We start from the raw sequence: 26,071 nt of genomic DNA, 5'->3' as shown, positions 1-26,071 counted from the left end.
TCCATCAAACACCGATTCTGGAGCGTGGTTTTCATGGTGCTGCGTTACGTAAAGCCGTGGACCGTCCCCGGGACTGCAGCTCATCCAAGTGGAAGCTCTTTCTTTCATCTCTGGACAGCACATTCAAAGGCTGGTGACTGTAATTGGGTCAGGGTCGCGACCTTCTCCGCTGGAAAGAGGCCACCAAAGATAGATTGAAGGCCAGCACCATAAAGATGTTGGAAGCAGATTATCTCCAAATTATGTAACATTGAAGGGCACAGATTGCACTCTGCTGGCGTTTTAAGAAAGTAACATCTTCTTGTTAGAAACATTCAATACGTTATTGACTTTTTTGTGTCTCCTCTTTGCAAAAGTGAAGCGTTTTCCGTCAGTGCCTGGTTTATGTGGTTCTGTAGTGAACATGGTTGTGTATGTAACTCACTGAAACAGATGTTATGCGATCTTGCATTGTTCTTCCTCCTGTGGTTACAGTGCTGCACGCTGGGCTCCTTTCTGTTTATTTTCCTGCAGCACCATGCAGAGGTGAACAGGGTTTATCTGATCCGAGGTCCGATTTGATTACCCTCTAAGATGGGTTTAAACGCGCTCAAAGGTTCAGATTTGCAGGAGAGCTCTGTGAAAGAGCTCCCCCTGGATCTGCACGTGTGGCCTCCTGGGAAATATCCAAACAGAGAAAGTGAGGCCATGAGGTTCATCCGCACTTTAGTTGTTCTGACATTCCTTCATTTGATAAAATCCCTCATGTCAACCAATCTCTTCATGTTATAACTTCATAAATGTCTGACGGTGAAAATATTCCCATGCTTGAGTCCGTTTTAGGGAAGTTGTTTGTCGACTGAGAAAGTCGCAGCTGTCTGACAGATTTGATCTGTGCATCGACTCAACATTCCTCAGAGGACAGTGAAGGAGGCAGATGTTGTTTGGTCAGGTGGTTCCATCCAACATTTGCTGATTTTTTTCCTGAAGAAAGACCGAGTTGTTATGTTAAGTCACAGATAAGGGAGTTTGTGTCGGCAGTTTTAAGGCAGGCAGTATGATTGTCGAAGAAAACTCTATTAACGGCCAAAATGCCGTTTTTCACCGTACAAAGAGGAGCTTGAAAATGCAACAAACCAAGCAACTAATGGCTGATGCAGATGAATCTCAGGTTGTTTCTGAATTCCCTCACTACCCTGTAACCTCTAAAAGACTACATTTAAATATATGTAGTCTATATCTAAAGTTCTGGATTTAAATAGGGTTTGGACACATGCTCACTACTTCTTTTTTTTAAATGCAAATATGACGTCACCCATTTGCCAAATAAAAAAAACATTATAAATTTGAACATTTTACTTTTGATGATGAAAACTGGGGTGATTCATAAAAAATACATTTACATACCTTTTTGTCAAATAAAAAATTGTACAAACGCAATGCATTGTGGTGTATATTTGCCAATGCCTACGTTTTTTTTAAAGGGACTTGTGGGAAAGTACCAGGGCGCTGGATTTTGGTAGATTCATTTCCTCCCACAAAATGGTGTTGTTCAATGTGTTTGCGCTGATCCGACCTCTGAGAACTCTGTTCTCGTTCTCTTCAGGGTGGCAGCTCTGGGCCTGGCTGCAGGGGTTCTGCTGGTTCTTCTGCTCTTCTGTCTCTACCGGGTTCTATGCCCCCGTAACTATGGCCAAAACGGCGCCGCTCACGGACGCCGGCGGCGTGGAGACTTGCCATGCGATGACTACGGTTATTCGCCGCCTGTCAGCGAGATCTCCCCCCTCCTGCTGAGAGGCCACAGTATGGTGAGAGGAGATGCACGGCATTCTATAAAAAAAAAATGCAAAGAAGCCCCTTTTTTTCCCTTTGTTTGCAGCCATGTTGTGTTTTTCTGTCCTGCAGGACATAGAATGTCTGGCCAGTGACGGGATGCTGCTGGCCAGCTGCTGCCTGGCTGGACAGATCCGTGTTTGGGACGCCCAGACTGGAGACTGCCTGACCGTCATCCCAAAGCAGTGGTGAGAAATCCTGCATCTGACAATCACACTTTTTTATTTTTCTCTTTACACTGGAAAGAAAAATGTCTTTCTACGAACAAATAACAAATCTATAAATAAAATGAGATGTTTTCTCTTGTTAAAGTTGAAAAAAATCTAGTAGAATTTGTAAGATTTCTTTAAATGTGGTGTACTGATCTTTTAAGGTGATTAGGTGGTTTTAGGACTTTTATGTCTTAACAAAAAGAGTTTTGCTTAAAAAAAAGAGTGTTATATGTTTAAAGTATTTAAACACCTTCAAATATCCTCTTTAAAGTCCTACAATAGTCCAACTATTCTTATTTCTAGACCACAATCCCCTTATATTCCGTCTAGAAAGACACAATTTAAAATAAATGTGTCGGTAAAGGATGTGCTAATGTATGTTTGCTTTGTCCATCCTGCTGTTGTTAAATGCATTTGGAGTCAAATCAAATGTTTTAATTTCCCGAAAGTCTTTTTTTTTTAAACAAGATCACTCACAAATAAAACTTCTGCTTGAAATATTATGTAAAGTAAAATAATTGATTTTAAGTTCTAATGACTCAACAAGATATTTAAAATGTATTTTCTTAACCCATAAGAGCCCATTGGGACATCATTGTAACAGAAAATACCAGACCTGTGTTCTGCGGTCCACTTGCTTTGTGGTATATTCCACATAATTTTATATTTGGGTCCTTATGGGTTAAAACGAGTCGTTACATTTTACTGGAAATTTACTAGAAAGTTAGTTTTGTTGCCATATTAAGATATTAAAACTAGAGGAAAATACTTGTTGGGATTGTGTTTGTGCACTGTGGACTTTGTTGCATTAGCCCAGGGGTCGGCAACCCATGGTTTCAGAGCCACATGTGGCTCTTTCATCCTTCTGTTGTGGCTCCCTGTGACTTTGGAAAATAATGAGTATTTTATAAAAATTCAAATTTATTTTAGTTTGTTCATTTTTCATGGCATTTCAAAGGCGCTGCTGGCTCCGTGCGAGGCACGTGCCACGTAAAAAACAGCTTCCTTGGTGGGCTCGTGTTTGTCGGGCGAGGGCTGCGGAGCTGATAGCAGGAGGAGACACGCGGGGCGGCTTCAAACACTCCGGGTCTGGAGGGATTTTCTGCCGGGGGCTTGGCGTGGCGCGGAACGGGGAGCGGCTTTCTGGTGACGGAGAGTTTGCGCCGGTGTTTTGGAGTCCCGTGTGCGGTGATGTGTGTTTCAGAGCAGGGGAGCTCGTTGCGTCGGTCGCGATCGACGGGTCATCTTCGGGGACGTGGGGGCGATTGAAGGGGAACAGAGTGCTCCTGGAAAATCCACCAGCCAATCAAAATCCTCACCGAAAAGTACGGGACTTGATTGACATGCAGAATGGCCAATCGGACATCCTCTGACACATACGTCACTGCAGACGCGAGTTTAAATGCACTCAGCGTCATGACATCATTAATAAACAAACACAATTTCAAATAAAAAGGCTACGACTTGAAAGATTTGAAAACTCTAATAAATCTGGCAAATTTCTGGCTAATCAGCTTAAAATTAACAGAGAAAAATCATCAATCACCTCTATTATGGACCAAACAGGAAATGTCACCCATGACCCGGTCAAAATTAATAACGCATTTGAAAACTTTTATAAAAACCTGTACACACCGCAGATCAATCCGTCAGAGCAAAGTATTGACTCATTTCTTAATAATGTAAACCTACCCAGGCTAAATGAGGATCAAATCACAAACTTAGATTCTCCGCTCTCGCCGTCTGAACTTCATGAAGCTCTGTTACTTATGCCCAATGGTAAAGCACCAGGGCCTGACGGCTTTCCTGCTGAGTTTTATAAAGAATTCTGGGAACAACTGGCACCAACATTTTATAAAACTGTCACATCTATTAATGAGAGCCAATCAATGCCACCTAACATGAACTCAGCCAACATAATTCTTCTTCTAAAACCAGACAAAGATCCCACTAGCCCTTCAAGCTATCGCCCTATTTCTTTAATCAATGCAGATGTAAAAATTATCTGCAAAGCACAGAGAATAGAAAAAATCACTCCTCACATAATTCACTTCGACCAGACTGGATTCATCAAAGGCAGACACTCGGATGATAATGTCCGTAGACTAGTTAATATAATAGACTTTGCCACCATTAAAAACCAGGAAATGACGGTACTATCGCTGGATGCTGAAAAAGCCTTTGACAGAGTTAATTGGAAGTTCCTTATTGCTGCCCTCCATAAGTTTGGTTTTGGAGAAGCATTCATCAATTGGATCAAAATATTATATCACAACCCCAATGCATCAGTTAGAACTAATAAACAGACTTCAAACAGGTTTTTTCTTGGAAGAGGAACCAGACAGGGCTGCCCACTCTCTCCTTCTCTTTTTGCTATATTCATTGAGCCTTTAGCTGCAGCAATAAGACAGAATGAGAGCATTATAGGAATAAAAACCAAACACAGCCATCATAAAATTAGTCTTTATGCAGATGACATATTACTGTTTTTAAGGAATTTACATTCTGTAAATGAAACAGCAATGATCATAAATGAATTCTCCTCCATATCAGACTATTCCATTAATTGGAATAAGTCTGTTTTATTACCACTCAACAGGAATATGGAACAAAGACTCACAATTCCAGTTAAAACAGGAAACATCAAATATCTGGGTATCTACTTTTCCCCCAAACTATCAGAACTGGTGCAGCTAAACCACACCCCATTACTGAAAAGCATACAGGACGATCTAACACGCTGGACCAACCTGCCTCTGTCCCTTATGGGCAAGGTAGCCACGGTTAAAATGAAAATCTTACCCAAAGTTAACTATCTCTTCTCAATGATTCCCACACAACCGCCATTAAAATGGTTCAAAACATTAGACTCATCCATATCAAGCTTTCTATGGAACAACAAACCTGCAAGAATTAGTCTAAAAACTTTAAAATCTGCAAAAAGCTGTGGAGGATTAGAATTACCTAATTTCAACAAATACTTTCTTGCAAATAGATTACAATATATCTTAAAATGGTTAAAAAATAATCCAGAAACCAACTCATGGTTAGACTTGGAACAGGTGTTATGTGGAAAGATCAACCTGTCACAGCTACCATTTATTAGCCAAACAGCTAAAAAACAGGATTGTTTCAAAAGCATTAATATAAATGCCACCTTAACAGCCTGGTGGGAATTTCTCAAAATATCAAAATCATCAATTCAACCGTGCAAAATGACACCCATCTGGAACAACCCGGACATCCTTATTAACAAAAAAAATGATTCACTTCCCAGCTTGGCAAGCAGGGGGCATAAAACAACTAGAGCACGTAATTATTGATAGAAGATTCATAACCCCCCAGGAACTTCAAGACAAACATGGAATAAATAACTTCTTGGAATATCAGCAACTTAAATCAAGTATTACTAAAAAGTATAAAATTAAAGACGACGATTTAAAGCTACCAGATGTAGTTACCACTCTGATTAATTTTTCAATGAATAGAACTCTCTCCAAAATATACAAACTTTTATGTAATTTAGATAACAATATTGCCCTTCCAACAAAAAAATGGGATGCAGATTTGAGCATCAGCACAGATGAAAGCTTCTGGTCAGAACTCTGTCTAAACACCTTTAAACTGACAAAAAGTCCAAATCTGCAGCTAATCCATCTCAAAACTCTTCACAGAATTTACTACACTGGACAGAGGATGTTCAAGATGGGTCTCAGTAACTCAGACATTTGCGAGCACTGTGATAATAATCTACCCGACAGCTACATGCACGCACTATGGTTCTGCACTCCTGTCCAGGCTCTCTGGCAGCAGGTATGTGCCGATTTATCAGTCTGGCTTAAGGTTTCAATCACTGCCTCACCGTCACTTTGTGTGCTTGGTGACATGAGTGCCATCGATATAGAAGAAGGATTAGCATCTATCATTTTCATAACTCTTTGTATTGCCAAAAAAACTATTTTAATAAATTGGAAAAACAAGAAAAATATAAACATAAGTCAACACAGAAATCTGCTGTTTGATCATATCAGCTTGGAAAAAATGTCAGCCCAAAGCTCAAGTAACTTTGAAAGAATTCAGTCTCTCTGGTCTCCTGTGGTTGACTCCATGACTTAGGGGGTGGAGGGCTTGGTCGTCGCTGCTCCTTGCCCTTCTGCCGTGGTTTGGGGTGGGGGTCGGGGCTTCCGGTGCCTGGCGGGGGCGGTGGGGGGCTCCGTTGGTCGGGGGGTCGGGTCCGGTGCCTGGGTGGGGCGGGCTGGGGCGCTGCGTGGTCCTCTGGGCTTGGGTGCGGGGGTGCGTGGTGGGGGGGTGGGGTGGTGGTCTGGCTTGGCTTGGGGGGGTGGTCCCTTTGCCTGTGCTGGGGGGGGTTGGCGGGGGGCCCTGCTCGGGTGGGCGGGGCCCAGCGGCGCCGGATGGGCTGCCCATCTGCACCTGGGGCTGGGATCGGCCCTTCCCTGGCTCTGGGACGGGACGGGACAACCCTCTCGGGGCCCCCGGTCGCTCTGGGTGTCACCCGCTTCGGCTGCGGGGTCTGGGGTGGGGTGGGGTGGGGGGCTTGTCGGCCCTGTCCTGTGGGGGGGCGTTCTGGGGGGGAGGGGGGGCCCATTAGTAGTAAGGGTCGGGGGGGCTAGCGGGTCGGGGTCTCCGCTGAGGCAATCAGTGGTTGCCTCGGCCGGTTGGCCTCCTCGGTCCCGTCGAGGCCTGACCAGAGCTCTTCTAGGGCCGGCGTCTGGGGGTGGGGGCCTGGGCTTGCTCCGGGGGGGGCGACGCTTTCTGGCTCCTCTCTCTCTGTGTGGGGTGGGTGGTGCCGGGCCTGGGGTGTCGGCGCCTCCGGGGGTGGGCCCCTGGGCTGGGTGGCCCTGGCCCCTTTGCTGGGGGTGGGCTGGGGGACGGCTGTTTGACCACCGGGGGACAGTCTACCAGCTGTCCCCAACTTACCCCCTTCCTTATATAACCTCATATTAGGGTGAGGGGGTGGGGGGTCTAGCCTGCTATGCGCCTTGGGGGGGGGGCTACTTGGGAGTGGCCCCCCTCCTATGGTTGCCGTATGGAGTGGGCCCCCCCTCTTTCGGTTTTATTTGCACCTTAGACATGTAGGGTCCTTGGTAGGGGGGGTGCTTGGACATCACTGCAAGCAAGCAGCAGATGTCCTCCTGGCACCCTACCCGCCAATTTTAACCGCACCTTAGACATTTAGGGCCCCTTGGTGTGGAGGGTGAGGGGACATCACTGTGAGTAATCAGGAGATGTCCCCTTAGTGCCCTACTCGCCAATTTTAACTGCACCCCCCTTAGTACACACACCCCTCCCCCTTCAATATATACATTCAAACATAAACACACACACATGCACACAAACACCCTCTCAAACACCCATACACGCACACACATTTTACAAGGAAGGTGGGACCTGGGTCCATCTGTCCCCTACCCCTTCCCTGGTGGGGGGTGCGGGCCCCTTGGCGATGGCGGCCGTGTCCCTTGGGTGCCGGCTCCCTGGGCCCGGCGGTGCTCTCTCCGCACGGTGGGGGGGTTCATATTACACCTGAGCCGGGGGTGTTCGTGTCCCTGGGGGGTGGGTCCTGGTCCTTGCCCCTGGGCGCTGGGCCCCGCCAAACTTCCAACATGGCCGAGCCTGGTCGGGCCATATTTATAACATCCCTTGTGGGCCGCCCTTTTTTCCCCGGGGTTCCCCCCTCCTGGGCGGGGGCGGCGGGCCCCTGCCTTGCTCCTACCTGGACCAACCGTGGGCCGGGTGGGTGGCTGCCTGGAGTGCGGAGCGGGTCTCCCTTGGGGGGTCCTGGCTCGTACCTGGGGTCGGGGCGGGGGGATGCCCGGAACTCCTGGGTGGTGGTGGGGTGCTCGTCTGGGGCTGTGGGCGTCCCTCTCCGGTGGGGCCCTGCGTTGGGCTCTTCCGGCGCGGCGGGGGGCTGCTTTCCTGGCTGGGCTGGGGCGGCGCTCTCTTTCCCTCTGCGCCTCCCTGCTCTCTGGCTCTGGGGGCCTCGCGGCGGTCCTGCTGGCCCTGGCCTGGGTGGCGGTCTTGGTCGCCCGGGGGGCGGTTGTTCCCTGCCTGTTCCCGTGTGGCGTCGGGGGAATTCCGGCTGCCGCTGCTGCTGCGGCGGGGGTATGGGTGTGGGGGTGGCTGGGCGCTCCTCCTCCTTCTTTTCACATTCCACCATCCATTTTAGAAGAACATATACACTCACCTGAGCACAGGTGTTAGCTCACCTTTGCACTAATAGTTTGCATGATTGAATGAATGAAAGATTTCACACTAGTTGGTTTAAAGGCATAGGTATGCGTTCGTGAACACTATCTGTCTTGTGTGCATGTTGACATGTGGACATTTTTGCGGCTAGCAGGTGTGTTGATAATATTTGAGTGTCTGTGAACAGGCCCCGCCCTTTTTGTACTACATTTGAACCGTACCGTAACGATAAACAACCAGTAAACCTGTCTGCTCTATGCTGCTTCATGGTCTTACCCCCCTTCCCCTCCTATTATCACCCTCCTACCCCCCCCTCTCTCTAACGTCCCTCTCTCTTCTTCCCCTCTTTCTTTTTCCGTCCGGTCCAACACCAAAGATTTTCAAACATGATTGAAATTAATAAAGTTTGGCCTCAATTACAAAAGGGGTTTATTCAGACATACCTTTGGTTTGTCTGAAGATGAATAACCCCTCTTGTTAAAATAAAATATGTCCAACACAAGAGGCCCTCAGCTCTCATCTGTTTGCCCAGCTGTTGGACAGGACAAGTTAAAAAAAATAAAATAAATAAATGCACTCAGCGCAAACTCTGCCTTCAGAACGTCTTTTTCTCCCCGCGGCACATCATGTCCCCGGTAGAAGTCCAGCAACCGGAATTTATTAAAGCCGCCCCGCGTTTCTCCTCCTGCTATAAGCTCTGCAGTTCTCGCCCGATAAATACGAGCTCATCAAGGAAGCTGTGAGGCGCGCGCTTTATACTGTTGCCGAGTGTGTGTTTGTGCTGAGCGGTGCGCGTGCCACGAGGGAGGGGCGCGTGCAGGTGGAGATGGGGGTGTCAGCACGGAGCGGAGGTGTGTGCGTGAAATATATTGTGTTTTCGGAGGACGGAGCACTAAATTAGTAGTCGTTGTTCCCCATCAATACTGATCAATACGGAGCCAACAGCGCCAAATGCCTCACAATATGCCACGCTCCCCGCATTGCACCGTTTACAGCAGAGCATGAATACGATGGTCGCTGCTTTCTGTCTTTGTAATAAAACGCCTTATCTGTTAATACAAAAGTATCTTTATGTAAACTCACTGTGTAGTTTTTAATCATCAGTACATAAACAATAATGTTGAAATAAACATGTAACAAATAAACATGAAGAAGTACTTTTTTTTTTATCTTTTCTGGCCCGCAATCTACACTTATGTCATTGAAATTCGATCGCGATCGACGTAATGAGCACCCTTGATATAATATATACATGCATAATATATATAATGATGTCAAAACGGGTTGTGGCTCCGGGTGCTTTTTTTTTCATTAGGGGCGGTCCCAAATGGCTCTTTGAGTAAAAAAGGTTGCCGACCCCTGCATTAGCGGAATAGACTTCTGGGAAAGGTTGTACATTTGAAAGTACTCATTCTGTAGTAAAAGTAGGGTTCCTTTTTGTCATGATTCATTTTACTGTTTACTCTTGAGTAATTTCTTTTGCTCTAGAGCTAACAAAGTTCTGTGCCCCCCCCCCCCCCCCCCCCCCCCCCCCCCCCAGGCTGAGGCGGAGCAGCAGCAGTGGCTGCTGGGAGCAGCGGGAGGGCTTGGATGGTTTGAGCAGAGAACCCGAAGGTTTGGGCTTTGAGAGCCGAGATCCCTCCATCGGCGGGGAGAACCTCTCAGAGGAGGACTATTTCCCGCTGAGGCGCCGCGCCTCACCCTCCAGAGTGGTTCTTTTCACCGACCAGCCCGATCTGACTCCGCTTATTGACACCAACTTCACCTCCCAGCCCCCTTCTCACCTGTCCACCCCACCCAAAGAAGGCTTTGACTACGGCAGTCTGGTGGAGCGGGCGTACACAGAGCACGAGCCGCCATCGCCGTCCAGCTACCCCTGTGCCTCCTCTGCGTCCTCATCGCCGTCCTCAGCTGCTCAGCCTCAGAGGAGACTCAGCGTTGGCGATGGAGGCGGGGCTTCGAGTCAGGAGAGAGGCTCCGGATCCGGGACTCAGGCGGCTCCAGACTGGGAGAGCTCTGTGTGGGCCATGGAGCTGAGAGGAAACCTGATAGCTGCTGGGAGGAGCAGCGGCAAACTGGAAGTAGGAGAAAAACCTCACTCAGCATCTCTTAATTAGCCAATTAGCTTTTTTTACAGTTTTGCAACAGAAATGAACCTATTTGACTGGATGTCCCATCAATGACAGGAAAATGCTCCACCTGCATTTGGGAGGAGGGGCATTTTTACAAAGTTTGTCTGCCCAAGCTCACAATTAAACAACATATATTCATATCAATGTATTGAAACACATGGCGCCTGTCTTTCAGTTGTGGGATGCAGTGGAAGGGTCTCTGCGATGCAGAAATGAAGACGGAGTCTCTGGAATCACAGCTTTAGCCTTCTTGAACAACAGGTAAAAACACCTGCAGAGCAACTAACCCCTCCCCCTTTTATTCAAATGTCTTTCATCCGTTTTACTAAAACAAGAAGTGTTTATCTTTCTAGTCTAAATTTAAAATGTATGTATATATAAGTACAAGAAAACATTTAATAACACAGTGGATATCAAAATACGTTATGAATTATGGATTAAAACACAGTAAAATAAAATAAAAAAACGTTCAGATGCATAAAACAATTGATTATCTGTGCAGAAGGATGATAAAGGAAATAGTGGAGTGAAAAACATACAAGACACCATTACAGACAAAGTGATTGTATAGGATGACATACAGATGCCAACCAAATGAAACAGGAGAACAAGAAAGTGTTTGTGTCAGTGAGTGTTGGTGACTCAGTTCAGTGGATATTTGACAAGACTGTTACTAATAAATCAATAAAAAAGACACCATATAAATGAATAGTTACTACCATTAATTTATATCATAAAGTTTACCATAATGTTAATAATGATGACAGAATTACAAATAATAATATGTACCGGTATATCAATAAAAAATTCCAATAGACAAAACAATTTTAATAAAAGTAAAATAACAATATTAATAATTGACAGAATACTGAGTGTAAACCTGGGAATTATTGTCTTCTAAGACAGGGGTGTTCAAACGTGGCAAAAAGAAGAATGACCAACCATTTGGCCAGCATTCTTTCAACCCTTACATCATTGAATCCAAATGAACAGTTTCCTTTCAAGAAACGTATAGCATCAAAATAAACTTTAACAAAATAACTTTGATTTGATTTTTTTTTGATTTTATTGATTTATTTCAAGCATTGTAGTCAAAGCAATAAAGAATTTATACATATTTATCAAACTCATTACAGAAATGATGAAATGTATAGATTAAAAAGACAGAAAACAAAACAAAAATGCCACTTTAATTACATTTGCTTAATTAAATACAGTGATAATTAACTGAGGTATAAGTAGAGTTTGATTTATTGCTTGAAAAGGAGTGGGAAGAAGCAATCTTATATAATCCCACCCCTACTGAGTTCATTCATCTGATAGTTTTACAGTGTTTTAAATCCGGTTCTGATCAGATAGATTCTCTTCAAGTAACAAAATCCAGTGCCTAGAAATGATTGATGATCTTCAGAAAACATTCATTCATGATTTCAGTCCTCATATTCCTAAAACACTGGGTTTCTTCTCGGCATGTTTAGGAATTGCTTTTCTCAATATTTACACTTTTATGCGGTAAATAGAGTTGAGAACTGCAGCTGCTCTATGCCTGCGTGGCGTCTTCTCCGAGAGCCGGAAGTCATTGAATTTGAACTTTGAATTTTGAACTTTGAATTTCTGAAGTCCAAAAATAAAATGAAGAAAAAGTCTGTCTGGTTAACATTAATCTGGGTTTAAACTTCTAAATGTAAATCATGTAAACAAGAAAATAACAACAAATAGTGATGGAATCCAGAAATACAAACCAATTTGGTTTTGATCACAGAAACAGAAATCTGTTCTGGTTTGGCCCTGAAGGCTGTGAAGGTCAAGTAGCTACAGGTTTACTCCGGCTTGTAATGTCATTTAGCCTATAGAAATCAAGGAATCGTACACTCAGTTCTTAGAAAGTGTTTCATGACAGGAGCCTATGGGCCAGGGAAATCTGTACGCAGGCTGTATTTGACCCACAGGCCAGACTTTGGACATGCCTGTCCTAAGGGAATGTTTGTGGATGGATGAGTTTGTGTGTCTGTGGTTCCAGTCATCAGTGTGGGAATCTTGCTTTCATCAGAATTGTAGCAGCTCGGCTCAACGGATCCTTGGATTTCTTCACGGTGGAGATCAACAAACCTCTGGCTCTGCTGCAGTACAGAGGTGAGACTTCTCCTTTAGTTTGCTTTGTGATCTTAACTTTGTTTGTTTAGGGGTCGTCCATAATGATCATCATGTTCGAGAGCGTACAAACAACGGGGGGGGGGGGGGGGGGGCTTGGTCAGCTGAGACTCTCTTGCAGACATAGATGACAAACCGTTTAAGGCAACCTGCAGCTTAAAACCACACATGGCTCTTTGACTCTTCCACTGTGACTCTTCCACTGTGACTCTTTGACTCTTCCTCTGTGACTTTTTGACTCTTCCTCTGTGACTCTTTGACCCTTCCACTGTGACTCTTTGACCCTTCCACTGTGACTCTTTGACCTTTCCACAGTGGCTCTTTGACTCTTCCACTGTGACCCTTCCACTGCCACTCTTTGACTCTTCCACTGTGACTCTTTGACCCTTCCACTGTGACTCTTTGACCCTTCCACTGTGACTCTTTGACCCTTCCACTGTGACCCTTTGACCCTTCCTCTGTGACTCTTTGACCCTTCCACTGTGACTCTTTGACACTTCCACTGTGACTCTTTGACCTTTCCACTGTGACCCTTTGACCCTTCCTCTGTGACTCTTTGACCCTTCCACTGTGACTCTTTGACCCTTCCACTGTGACTCTTTGACCTTTCCACAGTGGCTCTTTGACTCTTCCACTGTGACCCTTCCACTGTGACTCTTTGACCCTTCCACTGTGACTCTTTGACACTTCCACTGTGACTCTTTGACCTTTCCGCTGTGACCCTTTGACCCTTCCACTGTGACTCTTTGACCCTTCCACTGTGACTCTTTGACCCTTCCACTGTGACCCTTTGACCCTTCCTCTGTGACTCTTTGACCCTTCCACTGTGACTCTTTGACCCTTCCACTGTGACTCTTTGACCCTTCCACTGTGACCCTTTGACCCTTCCTCTGTGACTCTTTGACCCTTCCACTGTGACTCTTTGACACTTCCACTGTGACTCTTTGACCTTTCCGCTGTGACCCTTTGACCCTTCCTCTGTGACTCTTTGACCCTTCCACTGTGACTCTTTGACACTTCCACTGTGACTCTTTGACCTTTCCACTGTCACTCTTTGACTCTTCCACTGTGACTCTTCCACTGTGACTCTTTGACTCTGACTCTTCCTCTGTGACTCTTTGACTCTTCCACTGTGACTCTTTGACCTTTCCACAGTGGCTCTTTGACTCTTCCACTGTGACCCTTCCACTGTGACTCTTTGACCCTTCCACTGTGACTCTTTGACACTTCCACTGTGACTCTTTGACCTTTCCGCTGTGACCCTTTGACCCTTCCACTGTGACTCTTTGACCCTTCCACTGTGACTCTTTGACCCTTCCACTGTGACCCTTTGACCCTTCCTCTGTGACTCTTTGACCCTTCCACTGTGACTCTTTGACCCTTCCACTGTGACTCTTTGACCCTTCCACTGTGACCCTTTGACCCTTCCTCTGTGACTCTTTGACCCTTCCACTGTGACTCTTTGACACTTCCACTGTGACTCTTTGACCTTTCCGCTGTGACCCTTTGACCCTTCCTCTGTGACTCTTTGACCCTTCCACTGTGACTCTTTGACACTTCCACTGTGACTCTTTGACCTTTCCACTGTCACTCTTTGACTCTTCCACTGTGACTCTTCCACTGTGACTCTTTGACTCTGACTCTTCCTCTGTGACTCTTTGACTCTTCCACTGTGACTCTTTGACCCTTCCACTGTGACTCTTTGACTCTTCCACTGTGACTCTTTGACTCTTCCACTGTGACTCTTTGACTCTTCCACTGTGACTCTTTGACTCTGACTCTTCCTCTGTGACTCTTTGACTCTTCCACTGTGACTCTTTGACCCTTCCACTGTGACTCTTTGACCCTTCCACTGTGACTCTTTGACTCTTCCACTGTCACTCTTTGACTCTTCCACTGTGACTCTTTGACCCTTCCACTGTGACTCTTTGACCCTTCCACTGTGGCTCTTTGACTCTTCCACTGTGACTCTTTGACTCTGACTCTTCCTCTGTGACTCTTTGACTCTTCCACTGTGACTCTTTGACCCTTCCACTGTGACTCTTTGACTCTTCCTCTGTGACTCTTTGACTCTTCCACTGTCACTCTTTGACTCTTCCACTGTGACTCTTTGACCCTTCCACTGTGACTCTTTGACCCTTCCACTGTCACTCTTTGACTCTTCCACTGTGACTCTTTGACTCTTCCTCTGTGACTTTTTGACTCTTCCACTGTGACTCTTTTGCCGCATTTATACTGCAGGTCTTAATGCTCATATCCGATTTTCTGACTATATCCGATTTTTTTGACGACCCGCTTACATCATCTTTTAAAAGTGACCCGTATCTGATTTTTGCATTTACACTATACAATGCTGAAACGAATATCAAACGTAGACGTTCTGAGGACTACGTAGCAGTATTTCCGACTTCCGCGGACATCTTTCGGACTTTTGTGATTGCGGTTGTCATGGAGGCAAGGCGGCGACGGAAGGAGGCGTTGCCTTGGGTGCTTCTGAGGGGATGCGCGGGAGAGGAAAAAAAAGGGGGCTGCTCGGCTCTCTCTGAATTTTGAATGAGGAAGTGTTTGCAGACATGCTGTACTAACAGTTTGATCCAAGTGTTGAACCTTTCCTGCGCGATGACTTCTCTTTTCCGACCGTTGTCAGAAACACGCGGGAGATTTCCTCTGAGTTCACTTTTCCGTTCTGAACCCTCAGCCTCCAGAGTGGGTGAAGAAAGACTCCAAAACTTTTGGAGGAGACACCTTATTTTTAATTTCCGGTTCTCCGACACTCCCCCGCTCCGCGCGTCACACCCACTCTCCTCTCCTTACACACGCAAGCGAGCGTGCGCGCGGTCACACACCCACACACATGGTCCCCATCATACACGCCCCCCAAAGAAATAAACGGCTTCTGGCCTTTTCCATAGCAACGGTTTCCTGCTTGATTAGTTACCGTTTGCGTCCGGACCGGACATAACAGCGGTTTCCAACTACGGTCTGAAGCCTGAGGCTGAAAGGTAACAACATGCTGACAGCAAAATCAGCGCACAAAAAGCACCTTAATAAGTCACGTGATCTCAGTTGGTGGTGTCCTGAATTGACGTCACTAACGTACGACTCGCATTTACTGGGGAATATCCGATCTGTCTGCTTACATGGCACACGCAAATGCACGTATCCGATTTGTTTCCGATTTATTTCCACATATGAGAGAGGCCTGTATCCGATCGGAGAAAAACGGAATCCATGCGCTTTTGTCCTGCTTACACGTTCACCGATCATATCCGATCTGTGCCACATGAGAGGAAAAAATTGGAATTGGGTCACTTGAACCATGCAGTGTAAAGGCGACCTTTGACTCTTCCTCTGTGACTCTTTGACTCTTCCTCTGTGACTCTTTGACTCTTCCTCTGTGACTCTTTGACTCTTCCACTGTGACTCTTTGACCCTTCCACTGTGACTCTTTGACTCTTCCTCTGTGACTCTTTGACTCTTCCACTGTGACTCTTTGACTCTGACTCTTCCTCTGTGACTCTTTGACTCTTCCACTGTGACTCTTTGACCCTTCCACTGTGACTCTTTGACTCTTCCTCTGTGACTCTTTGACTCTTCCACTGTCACTCTTTGACTCTTCCACTGTGACTCTTTGACCCTTCCACTGTGACTCTTTGACCCTTCCACTGTCACTCTTTGACTCTTCCACTGTGACTCTTTGACTCTTCCTCTGTGACTTTTTGACTCTTCCACTGTGACTCTTTTGCCGCATTTATACTGCAGGTCTTAATGCTCATATCCGATTTTCTGACTATATCCGATTTTTTTGACGACCCGCTTACATCATCTTTTAAAAGTGACCCGTATCTGATTTTTGCATTTACACTATACAATGCTGAAACGAATATCAAACGTAGACGTTCTGAGGACTACGTAGCAGTATTTCCGACTTCCGCGGACATCTTTCGGACTTTTGTGATTGCGGTTGTCATGGAGGCAAGGCGGCGACGGAAGGAGGCGTTGCCTTGGGTGCTTCTGAGGGGATGCGCGGGAGAGGAAAAAAAAGGGGGCTGCTCGGCTCTCTCTGAATTTTGAATGAGGAAGTGTTTGCAGACATGCTGTACTAACAGTTTGATCCAAGTGTTGAACCTTTCCTGCGCGATGACTTCTCTTTTCCGACCGTTGTCAGAAACACGCGGGAGATTTCCTCTGAGTTCACTTTTCCGTTCTGAACCCTCAGCCTCCAGAGTGGGTGAAGAAAGACTCCAAAACTTTTGGAGGAGACACCTTATTTTTAATTTCCGGTTCTCCGACACTCCCCCGCTCCGCGCGTCACACCCACTCTCCTCTCCTTACACACGCAAGCGAGCGTGCGCGCGGTCACACACCCACACACATGGTCCCCATCATACACGCCCCCCAAAGAAATAAACGGCTTCTGGCCTTTTCCATAGCAACGGTTTCCTGCTTGATTAGTTACCGTTTGCGTCCGGACCGGACATAACAGCGGTTTCCAACTACGGTCTGAAGCCTGAGGCTGAAAGGTAACAACATGCTGACAGCAAAATCAGCGCACAAAAAGCACCTTAATAAGTCACGTGATCTCAGTTGGTGGTGTCCTGAATTGACGTCACTAACGTACGACTCGCATTTACTGGGGAATATCCGATCTGTCTGCTTACATGGCACACGCAAATGCACGTATCCGATTTGTTTCCGATTTATTTCCACATATGAGAGAGGCCTGTATCCGATCGGAGAAAAACGGAATCCATGCGCTTTTGTCCTGCTTACACGTTCACCGATCATATCCGATCTGTGCCACATGAGAGGAAAAAATTGGAATTGGGTCACTTGAACCATGCAGTGTAAAGGCGACCTTTGACTCTTCCTCTGTGACTCTTTGACTCTTCCTCTGTGACTCTTTGACTCTTCCTCTGTGACTCTTTGACTCTTCCACTGTGACTCTTTGACCCTTCCACTGTGACTCTTTGACTCTTCCTCTGTGACTCTTTGACTCTTCCACTGTCACTCTTTGACTCTTCCACTGTGACTCTTTGACCCTTCCACTGTGACTCTTTGACCCTTCCACTGTCACTCTTTGACTCTTCCACTGTGACTCTTTGACCCTTCCACTGTGACTCTTTGACCCTTCCACTGTCACTCTTTGACTCTTCCACTGTGACTCTTTGACTCTTCCTCTGTGACTTTTTGACTCTTCCACTGTGACTCTTTTGCCGCATTTATACTGCAGGTCTTAATGCTCATATCCGATTTTCTGACTATATCCGATTTTTTTGACGACCCGCTTACATCATCTTTTAAAAGTGACCCGTATCTGATTTTTGCATTTACACTATACAATGCTGAAACGAATATCAAACGTAGACGTTCTGAGGACTACGTAGCAGTATTTCCGACTTCCGCGGACATCTTTCGGACTTTTGTGATTGCGGTTGTCATGGAGGCAAGGCGGCGACGGAAGGAGGCGTTGCCTTGGGTGCTTCTGAGGGGATGCGCGGGAGAGGAAAAAAAAGGGGGCTGCTCGGCTCTCTCTGAATTTTGAATGAGGAAGTGTTTGCAGACATGCTGTACTAACAGTTTGATCCAAGTGTTGAACCTTTCCTGCGCGATGACTTCTCTTTTCCGACCGTTGTCAGAAACACGCGGGAGATTTCCTCTGAGTTCACTTTTCCGTTCTGAACCCTCAGCCTCCAGAGTGGGTGAAGAAAGACTCCAAAACTTTTGGAGGAGACACCTTATTTTTAATTTCCGGTTCTCCGACACTCCCCCGCTCCGCGCGTCACACCCACTCTCCTCTCCTTACACACGCAAGCGAGCGTGCGCGCGGTCACACACCCACACACATGGTCCCCATCATACACGCCCCCCAAAGAAATAAACGGCTTCTGGCCTTTTCCATAGCAACGGTTTCCTGCTTGATTAGTTACCGTTTGCGTCCGGACCGGACATAACAGCGGTTTCCAACTACGGTCTGAAGCCTGAGGCTGAAAGGTAACAACATGCTGACAGCAAAATCAGCGCACAAAAAGCACCTTAATAAGTCACGTGATCTCAGTTGGTGGTGTCCTGAATTGACGTCACTAACGTACGACTCGCATTTACTGGGGAATATCCGATCTGTCTGCTTACATGGCACACGCAAATGCACGTATCCGATTTGTTTCCGATTTATTTCCACATATGAGAGAGGCCTGTATCCGATCGGAGAAAAACGGAATCCATGCGCTTTTGTCCTGCTTACACGTTCACCGATCATATCCGATCTGTGCCACATGAGAGGAAAAAATTGGAATTGGGTCACTTGAACCATGCAGTGTAAAGGCGACCTTTGACTCTTCCTCTGTGACTCTTTGACTCTTCCTCTGTGACTCTTTGACTCTTCCTCTGTGACTCTTTGACTCTTCCACTGTGACTCTTTGACCCTTCCACTGTGACTCTTTGACTCTTCCTCTGTGACTCTTTGACTCTTCCACTGTCACTCTTTGACTCTTCCACTGTGACTCTTTGACCCTTCCACTGTGACTCTTTGACCCTTCCACTGTCACTCTTTGACTCTTCCACTGTGACTCTTTGACTCTTCCTCTGTGACTTTTTGACTCTTCCACTGTGACTCTTTTGCCGCATTTATACTGCAGGTCTTAATGCTCATATCCGATTTTCTGACTATATCCGATTTTTTTGACGACCCGCTTACATCATCTTTTAAAAGTGACCCGTATCTGATTTTTGCATTTACACTATACAATGCTGAAACGAATATCAAACGTAGACGTTCTGAGGACTACGTAGCAGTATTTCCGACTTCCGCGGACATCTTTCGGACTTTTGTGATTGCGGTTGTCATGGAGGCAAGGCGGCGACGGAAGGAGGCGTTGCCTTGGGTGCTTCTGAGGGGATGCGCGGGAGAGGAAAAAAAAGGGGGCTGCTCGGCTCTCTCTGAATTTTGAATGAGGAAGTGTTTGCAGACATGCTGTACTAACAGTTTGATCCAAGTGTTGAACCTTTCCTGCGCGATGACTTCTCTTTTCCGACCGTTGTCAGAAACACGCGGGAGATTTCCTCTGAGTTCACTTTTCCGTTCTGAACCCTCAGCCTCCAGAGTGGGTGAAGAAAGACTCCAAAACTTTTGGAGGAGACACCTTATTTTTAATTTCCGGTTCTCCGACACTCCCCCGCTCCGCGCGTCACACCCACTCTCCTCTCCTTACACACGCAAGCGAGCGTGCGCGCGGTCACACACACACACACATGGTCCCCATCATACACGCCCCCCAAAGAAATAAACGGCTTCTGGCCTTTTCCATAGCAACGGTTTCCTGCTTGATTAGTTACCGTTTGCGTCCGGACCGGACATAACAGCGGTTTCCAACTACGGTCTGAAGCCTGAGGCTGAAAGGTAACAACATGCTGACAGCAAAATCAGCGCACAAAAAGCACCTTAATAAGTCACGTGATCTCAGTTGGTGGTGTCCTGAATTGACGTCACTAACGTACGACTCGCATTTACTGGGGAATATCCGATCTGTCTGCTTACATGGCACACGCAAATGCACGTATCCGATTTGTTTCCGATTTATTTCCACATATGAGAGAGGCCTGTATCCGATCGGAGAAAAACGGAATCCATGCGCTTTTGTCCTGCTTACACGTTCACCGATCATATCCGATCTGTGCCACATGAGAGGAAAAAATTGGAATTGGGTCACTTGAACCATGCAGTGTAAAGGCGACCTTTGACTCTTCCTCTGTGACTCTTTGACTCTTCCTCTGTGACTCTTTGACTCTTCCACTGTGGCTCTTTGACCCTTCCACTGTGACCCTCCGCGTAAAGAAAAATAAAGGTTTTGTCAGTGAGAAATTAACCAAATGGCTCTTTAATTGTTGAAGGTTGCAGACCTCTGGTTTAAAGGCACTGCTCAAGCTGGGAGAAATCAGCCCTTTAGTTTTTTTTGGGTCATAAGTTCCACCTCAATTTAAGGTGGAATTCTGTTCTTCACTTATTAATTCTTGGTGCACTGAAGAGAGGCAGTGATTAAAGATCTAATTTTCTTTGTATATTGTTAGTACCCTACAGTCAACACTGTTTTGGACCCAGGGGCAGCCCCAGGGGTGGTAGCTTGGGGTTGCTATAGCAACTGCAAGATTTGGCAAAGCAACCCTAAATATCTAAAAAGCCTAAATCCTAATGCTTTATTTAAAAAAAAAAGTTCATTGTATAAAGTTTTATTGCATGTCATCCCTTTCCATTTAACATTCAATATATTTCATCTTTGTCTAGTTTATATTGTGCTACAATGTGACATAAAAAAAGACAGTCGGTGAGGTATGCAGTAGCACTGTCTCGACAAAGAGGGCGCTCGTGAGCTCGCGCTAGTTGTTACAAATTTTTAATAAAAGACAGTATTTTGTGTTTTGCTCTGACCGACTGCAAAAATGGAGTATGTAATCTCATTAAAAAAATGATTCAAAGGTGGACTTTTATTCAAAACATAAAGTAATGATTGAATGACCAATGCTGAACAGCACATCTTTATTGAGACTTCTAGAACTAAAAGAAGATCAGGAGGACTTTTTAACGTTAACGTCACGGTTATGGGAACAGGCTAAGTTAGGTATGTGATGTGGGGCACATGTTCCATGGATGATTACTTGAAATTGTTGCATATTAAAAACAAATGTTCACACAGTTAGGGGCTTCAATAAAAATAATTATTTTAAGTTTAAACTTTTATTTAAAATTCCATTTGGACATTAAAAGGGGAATATTTTAGCGGATGCTCCAGACAGATTTATTTTTAAAACTATTTTGTAGCTCTCTTTTTTTATCTTAGTTTCTGTAGATTCGGTCTCCTTTTAAATAAATTACTGTTTGTTTTCTCTACCTTCAGACTTTGACAGTTAACACATTTTAAAAGTGCAATCTATTGACAAGACGATAAATGTAAATCTGGTATTATTAACATCACTTTGCATTCCTGTTACTTTCCTTCTTAAATTTATTATTGCACTTAAAAACAAATGCGCAACTCCTTATAGCCACTTAACAACCCCCAAAGTGTCTGCAGAGAAAAAGTCTTGTTTCAAACATTTGCAGGTTTTCTGGGCTCGAGTAGAGTAACTGTGACTGAGTTTTCTGTTTGAACTTCCTCACTTCTTTGACATAACCTTTGAGAACAGGACAAATGCTTTGATTTTAAGCCTAAATCCATTCGTTTTGTTTTTTTTACGTGTACAAATGTCCATTCTCTGTGGGGTAGTGACAGTAGATTTTTGACAAACCCCTTCTCCAGGTCCTTGTGCGCTTTAAACTGCAGTTTATCTCTCAAAAAAAGCAATTCTCTCTCTGTTTATGTGTTCATGGTAAAGTAAGTTTGCAGACTTTTATGAAAAAAAAAGACAAATTGCAATTTGGTGCTTTCTTTAGTTTTTTTTTTTTTTTTTTTTTTAGAATACTGGGGTAAAATGTTGAGTTTTTAGGGTAACGACACTCAGACAATAGTGCTACGTGTTTGGTGGATTATCGTAGAACTGGTTCAGATAAATGTGGAGGTGTTCTCTTTCATACAGAGATTCAGAGATACCCTCAGCACTGATAAGAATAACGTTCTCACCATACAAAACATCTCAGGACGTGTTGGAACACGCATCATCGTCACTTTGACTTAGACTTTGCTGTGTTCTTGTGAAAAAGAAGAGAACTACGGACGAGCTCTGATCCAAACAGGAAGAAAGTCTGAACATTTGAAGAAGAGCTGTGCTCGTCCCGCTGCAGGTGCCCCCGGGCAAGGAAGCATGCCTCCGTCTCCCTGTTATACCAGCGAGGATGTGATCAGCTGCCAGCTGACGCGCTCCGTGCAGTGCGCTCACCAGAAGCCCATCACAGTGCTGCGAGCGGCGGCGGGCCGCGTGGTCACCGGCAGCCAGGACCACACCGTCCGGGTGAGAACCTCAGACAGACGTTTGGGTTTTAACCTGTCAATAATTCATATTCGATCAATCTTTACTTTCATATTTTGATCTTGATTTTGAAAGTTTTCTTTTAAAGTAATTAATTTCAGGTAATTTTTAATGAAAAAAATGAAGCTTTTTAGTGAATAACAGTCTATTCAGTTGAATTTATTATGTATTGAAATATGTTTTCATTTCCGAATAAATGAGCTCTACAGCGCTGATGCTTTGACCTGTCGGGGTCCAGTCCTTCATTAACTATTGTCGCACCGGTCAGGTCTATCGCCTGGAGGACTCGTGCTGCCTCTTCACCCTGCAGGGTCACTCTGGAGGAATCACAGCCATCTACATCGACCAGGTCTCTTCTTCAAATATTCTCTTAGTTCAGAAAAGTGTCTCGTCAAAGTCAAATTTCAAAAGAAGCTTCATTTCTCGGTTACAATAACAATTATTTTTGTGCGTTTTTCTTTCTCCAGACAATGGTTCTGGCAAGTGGTGGGCAGGACGGCGCCATCTGCCTGTGGGACGTCCTGACCGGCAGCCGCGTCAGCCACGTTTATGGTCACCGCGGCGACGTCACGTCACTGGTCTGCACTACCTCCTGCGTCATCAGCTCAGGCCTGGACGACCTCATCTGCATCTGGGACCGCAGCACCGGGATCAAACTGTACTCCATACAGCAGGTAGACCGGATCCGTTCCAAAAACGTCTTCAGAAAACCTTCATGAGATGTGAATCCAATCTGTGAAGTCCACGCGTCCAAAGCTAAACTCGAAAGTTACTCATTTAAAAGAACATCATTTGTAAAGTTGTAGAAAGTATATCCCAGCTAAATGACCAATAGAATACGAAGTAACAGGAACAATTCACAATCCTCCAGATCAAACCAACAGCTTTGCAAAACTAAAAATCCGAGGAGTGAAACGTTGAAGGTCAGCTGCCGTTCTTTCCTCTCATCAGGACATGGGTTGTGGGGCCAGTCTGGGAGTCATCTCGGAGTCTTTGCTGGTGACGGGGGGCCAAGGCTGCGTCTCCTTCTGGGACCTGAACTTCGGCGATCTGCTGCAGACGGTCTACCTGGGCCAGAGCAGCGACAGTCAGGTTGTGCGGCAGCTGCTGGTGCTGGACAACGCCGCCATCGTGTGCGACTTCGGCAGCGAGCTGAGCCTGGTCTACGTGCCGTCGGTGCTGGAGAAGCTGGACTGATGGCGCTCAGTCGGGAACATTCACAATCGTGAATAGACTTGTTTTTATCAAAAGCGTCGGCTGCTGCAAGTTGCTGTGAGGAAGAAGAGCTGACTCTTCATCACCGTCGTGGAGTCCGTTAAAGAGAAGCTGTCCCAAGTTTGTGCTCTTTTTGTGTTTGTTTCGTGGCTCTGCCCTGAATGCTGCTGTGAAAGAGGAAACCGATGGTTTGAAGAAAACCTCCAGAGGAGGACGTTTTTATATGTACAAAACAAATTATTTATTAGTGATGTATTTTTGCGTAACGGTTTGTTTACAAACGGTTCATCCCAGATCTGAACGATGAAATGACAACGATGTGAGAGGCCGTTTGTGTGGAGATCAGGCTGGAAACGTGTTGACGCTGTGACGCGTCGGGGTAAAAACCAAACCCGGCTGTTACTGAAGCTTTGTCGTGCCCCGTCTTTATTCTAAGAACCGCTCAGATTCAGGACGACTGAGGGGTTTCTGACGTGATGGATCCATCTGAGATTTTTATAAAGGTATACTGTACTGGTTTTACAGAAATCAAATGAACAGATTTGAAATAAAGTACATTTTAATTAGTTCACAATTTTGGAGGGAAACTAAAGCAGTTTATATAAGATGGACGATTTTCAGTTCAAAACTTCTCGACTAGACCAGGAAAAGCTTGACGTTTCATGGAGAAATAACTATTTATAATTGTTGGTTGCCATGTTTTCATTCCAGAGGGGTTTTAAGTTCACCTGCAGCAAAGACCACTGAATAAACCCAAAAGTTTAGTGGAGATTGAATAACAAATACCAGAAATTCTTTTTTTTTTTTTTTGGTTAGAGCTTGTGATTTAGGATTTGTTTTGAAAATAAATTGACATTTCGGATAAAAAACATAAAAATGTTAATGGAAGCTGAAGTCGTGGGAGTTAAACCAGACAAAAGACATATTTACAGGACTCTAATGCTTTTATTGCAATATTTTATATTTTTAGGGGAAAAATTAAAGAAAATTCTCAAATTCTTTGATTTTGTAACAGCTTTAAATTTACATCAGATTTGTAAAATTGTAAGGATGGATTTTTCAAAAAGGGTTTTTAGAGGACAGCAGTGCATTTAACATTCACTTATGTGCAGAATCTGAATAATACGCTAATTTGAGTCATTTAGGTTAAAGTTAAAGTCCCAGCAGCACTTGAGCATGTGAGGTTTGGCTCATCCCCTGGGGGGTGGGGTGAGCTGCAGGCTTAGCCCCCCCCCCACCCAATCCAGCCCCCTAATGCTGAGCGTCAAACAGGGAGACACTGGGTCCCACAGACTTTGGTATGACTTGGCCATGGATTTGAACTCATGACCTTCCAGTCTCAGGGGGGGACACTCTACCACAAGGCCACTGAGCTGATAGATTAGACAGTCAGTGGTTTCTCATTTTTAAAGGTGGAGGGAAAAAATGTGAAGCAGAAAAGAATGATCCTGAAATGGATCCTGATGGTCATTCATTGATAAATTGATGACTTTGAGAATGAAAGCGTTTGGCTGAAATAGACTGGAATTAGTGGCGCTTGGGGCATTTCAACATCCTAAGTGTACCGTTTCACCTTTTACTGTATGTGTGTCCGCTGAATGTAGCCTGGACATGGAGAACTGCTTCACCCTACACAGTACAGCGCCGTCACTGCAAACCCCGCCCGACGCTAAGAGGCACTTTTGCAATCAGGAGAGGCGAATAGGTAGATTTGCACACACCTGCAGCACAGGTACCTGAGCATGTGATCAGCAGCATCGGCGCCGGTTCCTCTACACGGACCACGTTTAGCCGGGGAACGAGCGGCTGATAAACCAGAGTTTACGTTGGAATTTGTGACACAAAGCAGAAATGCTGCCTCAAAGCTTGTTTTTTCTTAGTTTTTTTTTTTTTTTTTACAGATTGTTAATTTTTAGACCATTTTAAAAAAATATCTTCTTATATGAAGGTGGTGTAAAGGTTAGCATTTTTTATTTTATTTTTAATCTAAATGTTCTCTTATAAAATGTCTATTTTCTGTAAAGGAACAACTGGAAACAGCTCTTTCTGGTGCGACAGACTGTTAGTTTATAATGAATGTTTTTAAAGCCTGCAGCATCGCCTGCTTCTGTCCCGTTTCTTCCATCAGGCTTTTTCTGCTTCAAACATCATTGACCGGACTGTGGGGGCAGGTTAAAGCTAGTTTTTTTTGTCTTTAGAACAGTAGATGTGAACGTTCTACTTTACTCTCAGATTTTGTCACGATCCTCCTTTTCCCGTGGCGGCTCGCAGTCTCAGCAGGCTGTAGTGGTGGGGTAACTTATTTACGTTTTTGTAACAAAACAAAAAAAAAAATAGAGAAAAAGTTTGTACTAATTTTCAAATAAACAGTCTTTAATAAGT

At 45.2% G+C, this 26,071-nt stretch overlaps 1 protein-coding gene across 3 annotated transcripts in view; it reads left to right on the top strand.

The window, feature by feature from the left end:
- Positions 1-26,069, top strand: part of scap (SREBF chaperone) — a 46,908-nt gene extending 20,839 nt beyond the window's left edge. For all 3 annotated transcript variants that reach the window (XM_078932539.1, XM_078932538.1, XM_023964261.2), the window contains exons 15-23: positions 1,586-1,787; positions 1,885-2,000; positions 9,772-10,312; positions 10,539-10,624; positions 12,414-12,496; positions 22,290-22,456; positions 22,743-22,823; positions 22,942-23,148; positions 23,426-26,069. In XM_078932539.1, the coding sequence (XP_078788665.1) occupies positions 1,586-1,787; positions 1,885-2,000; positions 9,772-10,312; positions 10,539-10,624; positions 12,414-12,496; positions 22,290-22,456; positions 22,743-22,823; positions 22,942-23,148; positions 23,426-23,671 (1,729 nt within the window). In that variant the 3' untranslated portion in view covers positions 23,672-26,069. The remainder of the gene's footprint in view (positions 1-1,585; positions 1,788-1,884; positions 2,001-9,771; positions 10,313-10,538; positions 10,625-12,413; positions 12,497-22,289; positions 22,457-22,742; positions 22,824-22,941; positions 23,149-23,425) is intronic.
- Positions 26,070-26,071: the final 2 nt, after the last annotated feature.

The sequence above is a fragment of the Oryzias latipes genome, chromosome 16, assembly GCF_053564925.1.
Source record: "Oryzias latipes strain Hd-rR chromosome 16, Olatipes_Hd-rR_3.1".
Lineage (NCBI taxonomy): Eukaryota > Metazoa > Chordata > Actinopteri > Beloniformes > Adrianichthyidae > Oryzias > Oryzias latipes.
This window is presented reverse-complemented; position numbering and strand designations above follow the sequence as displayed.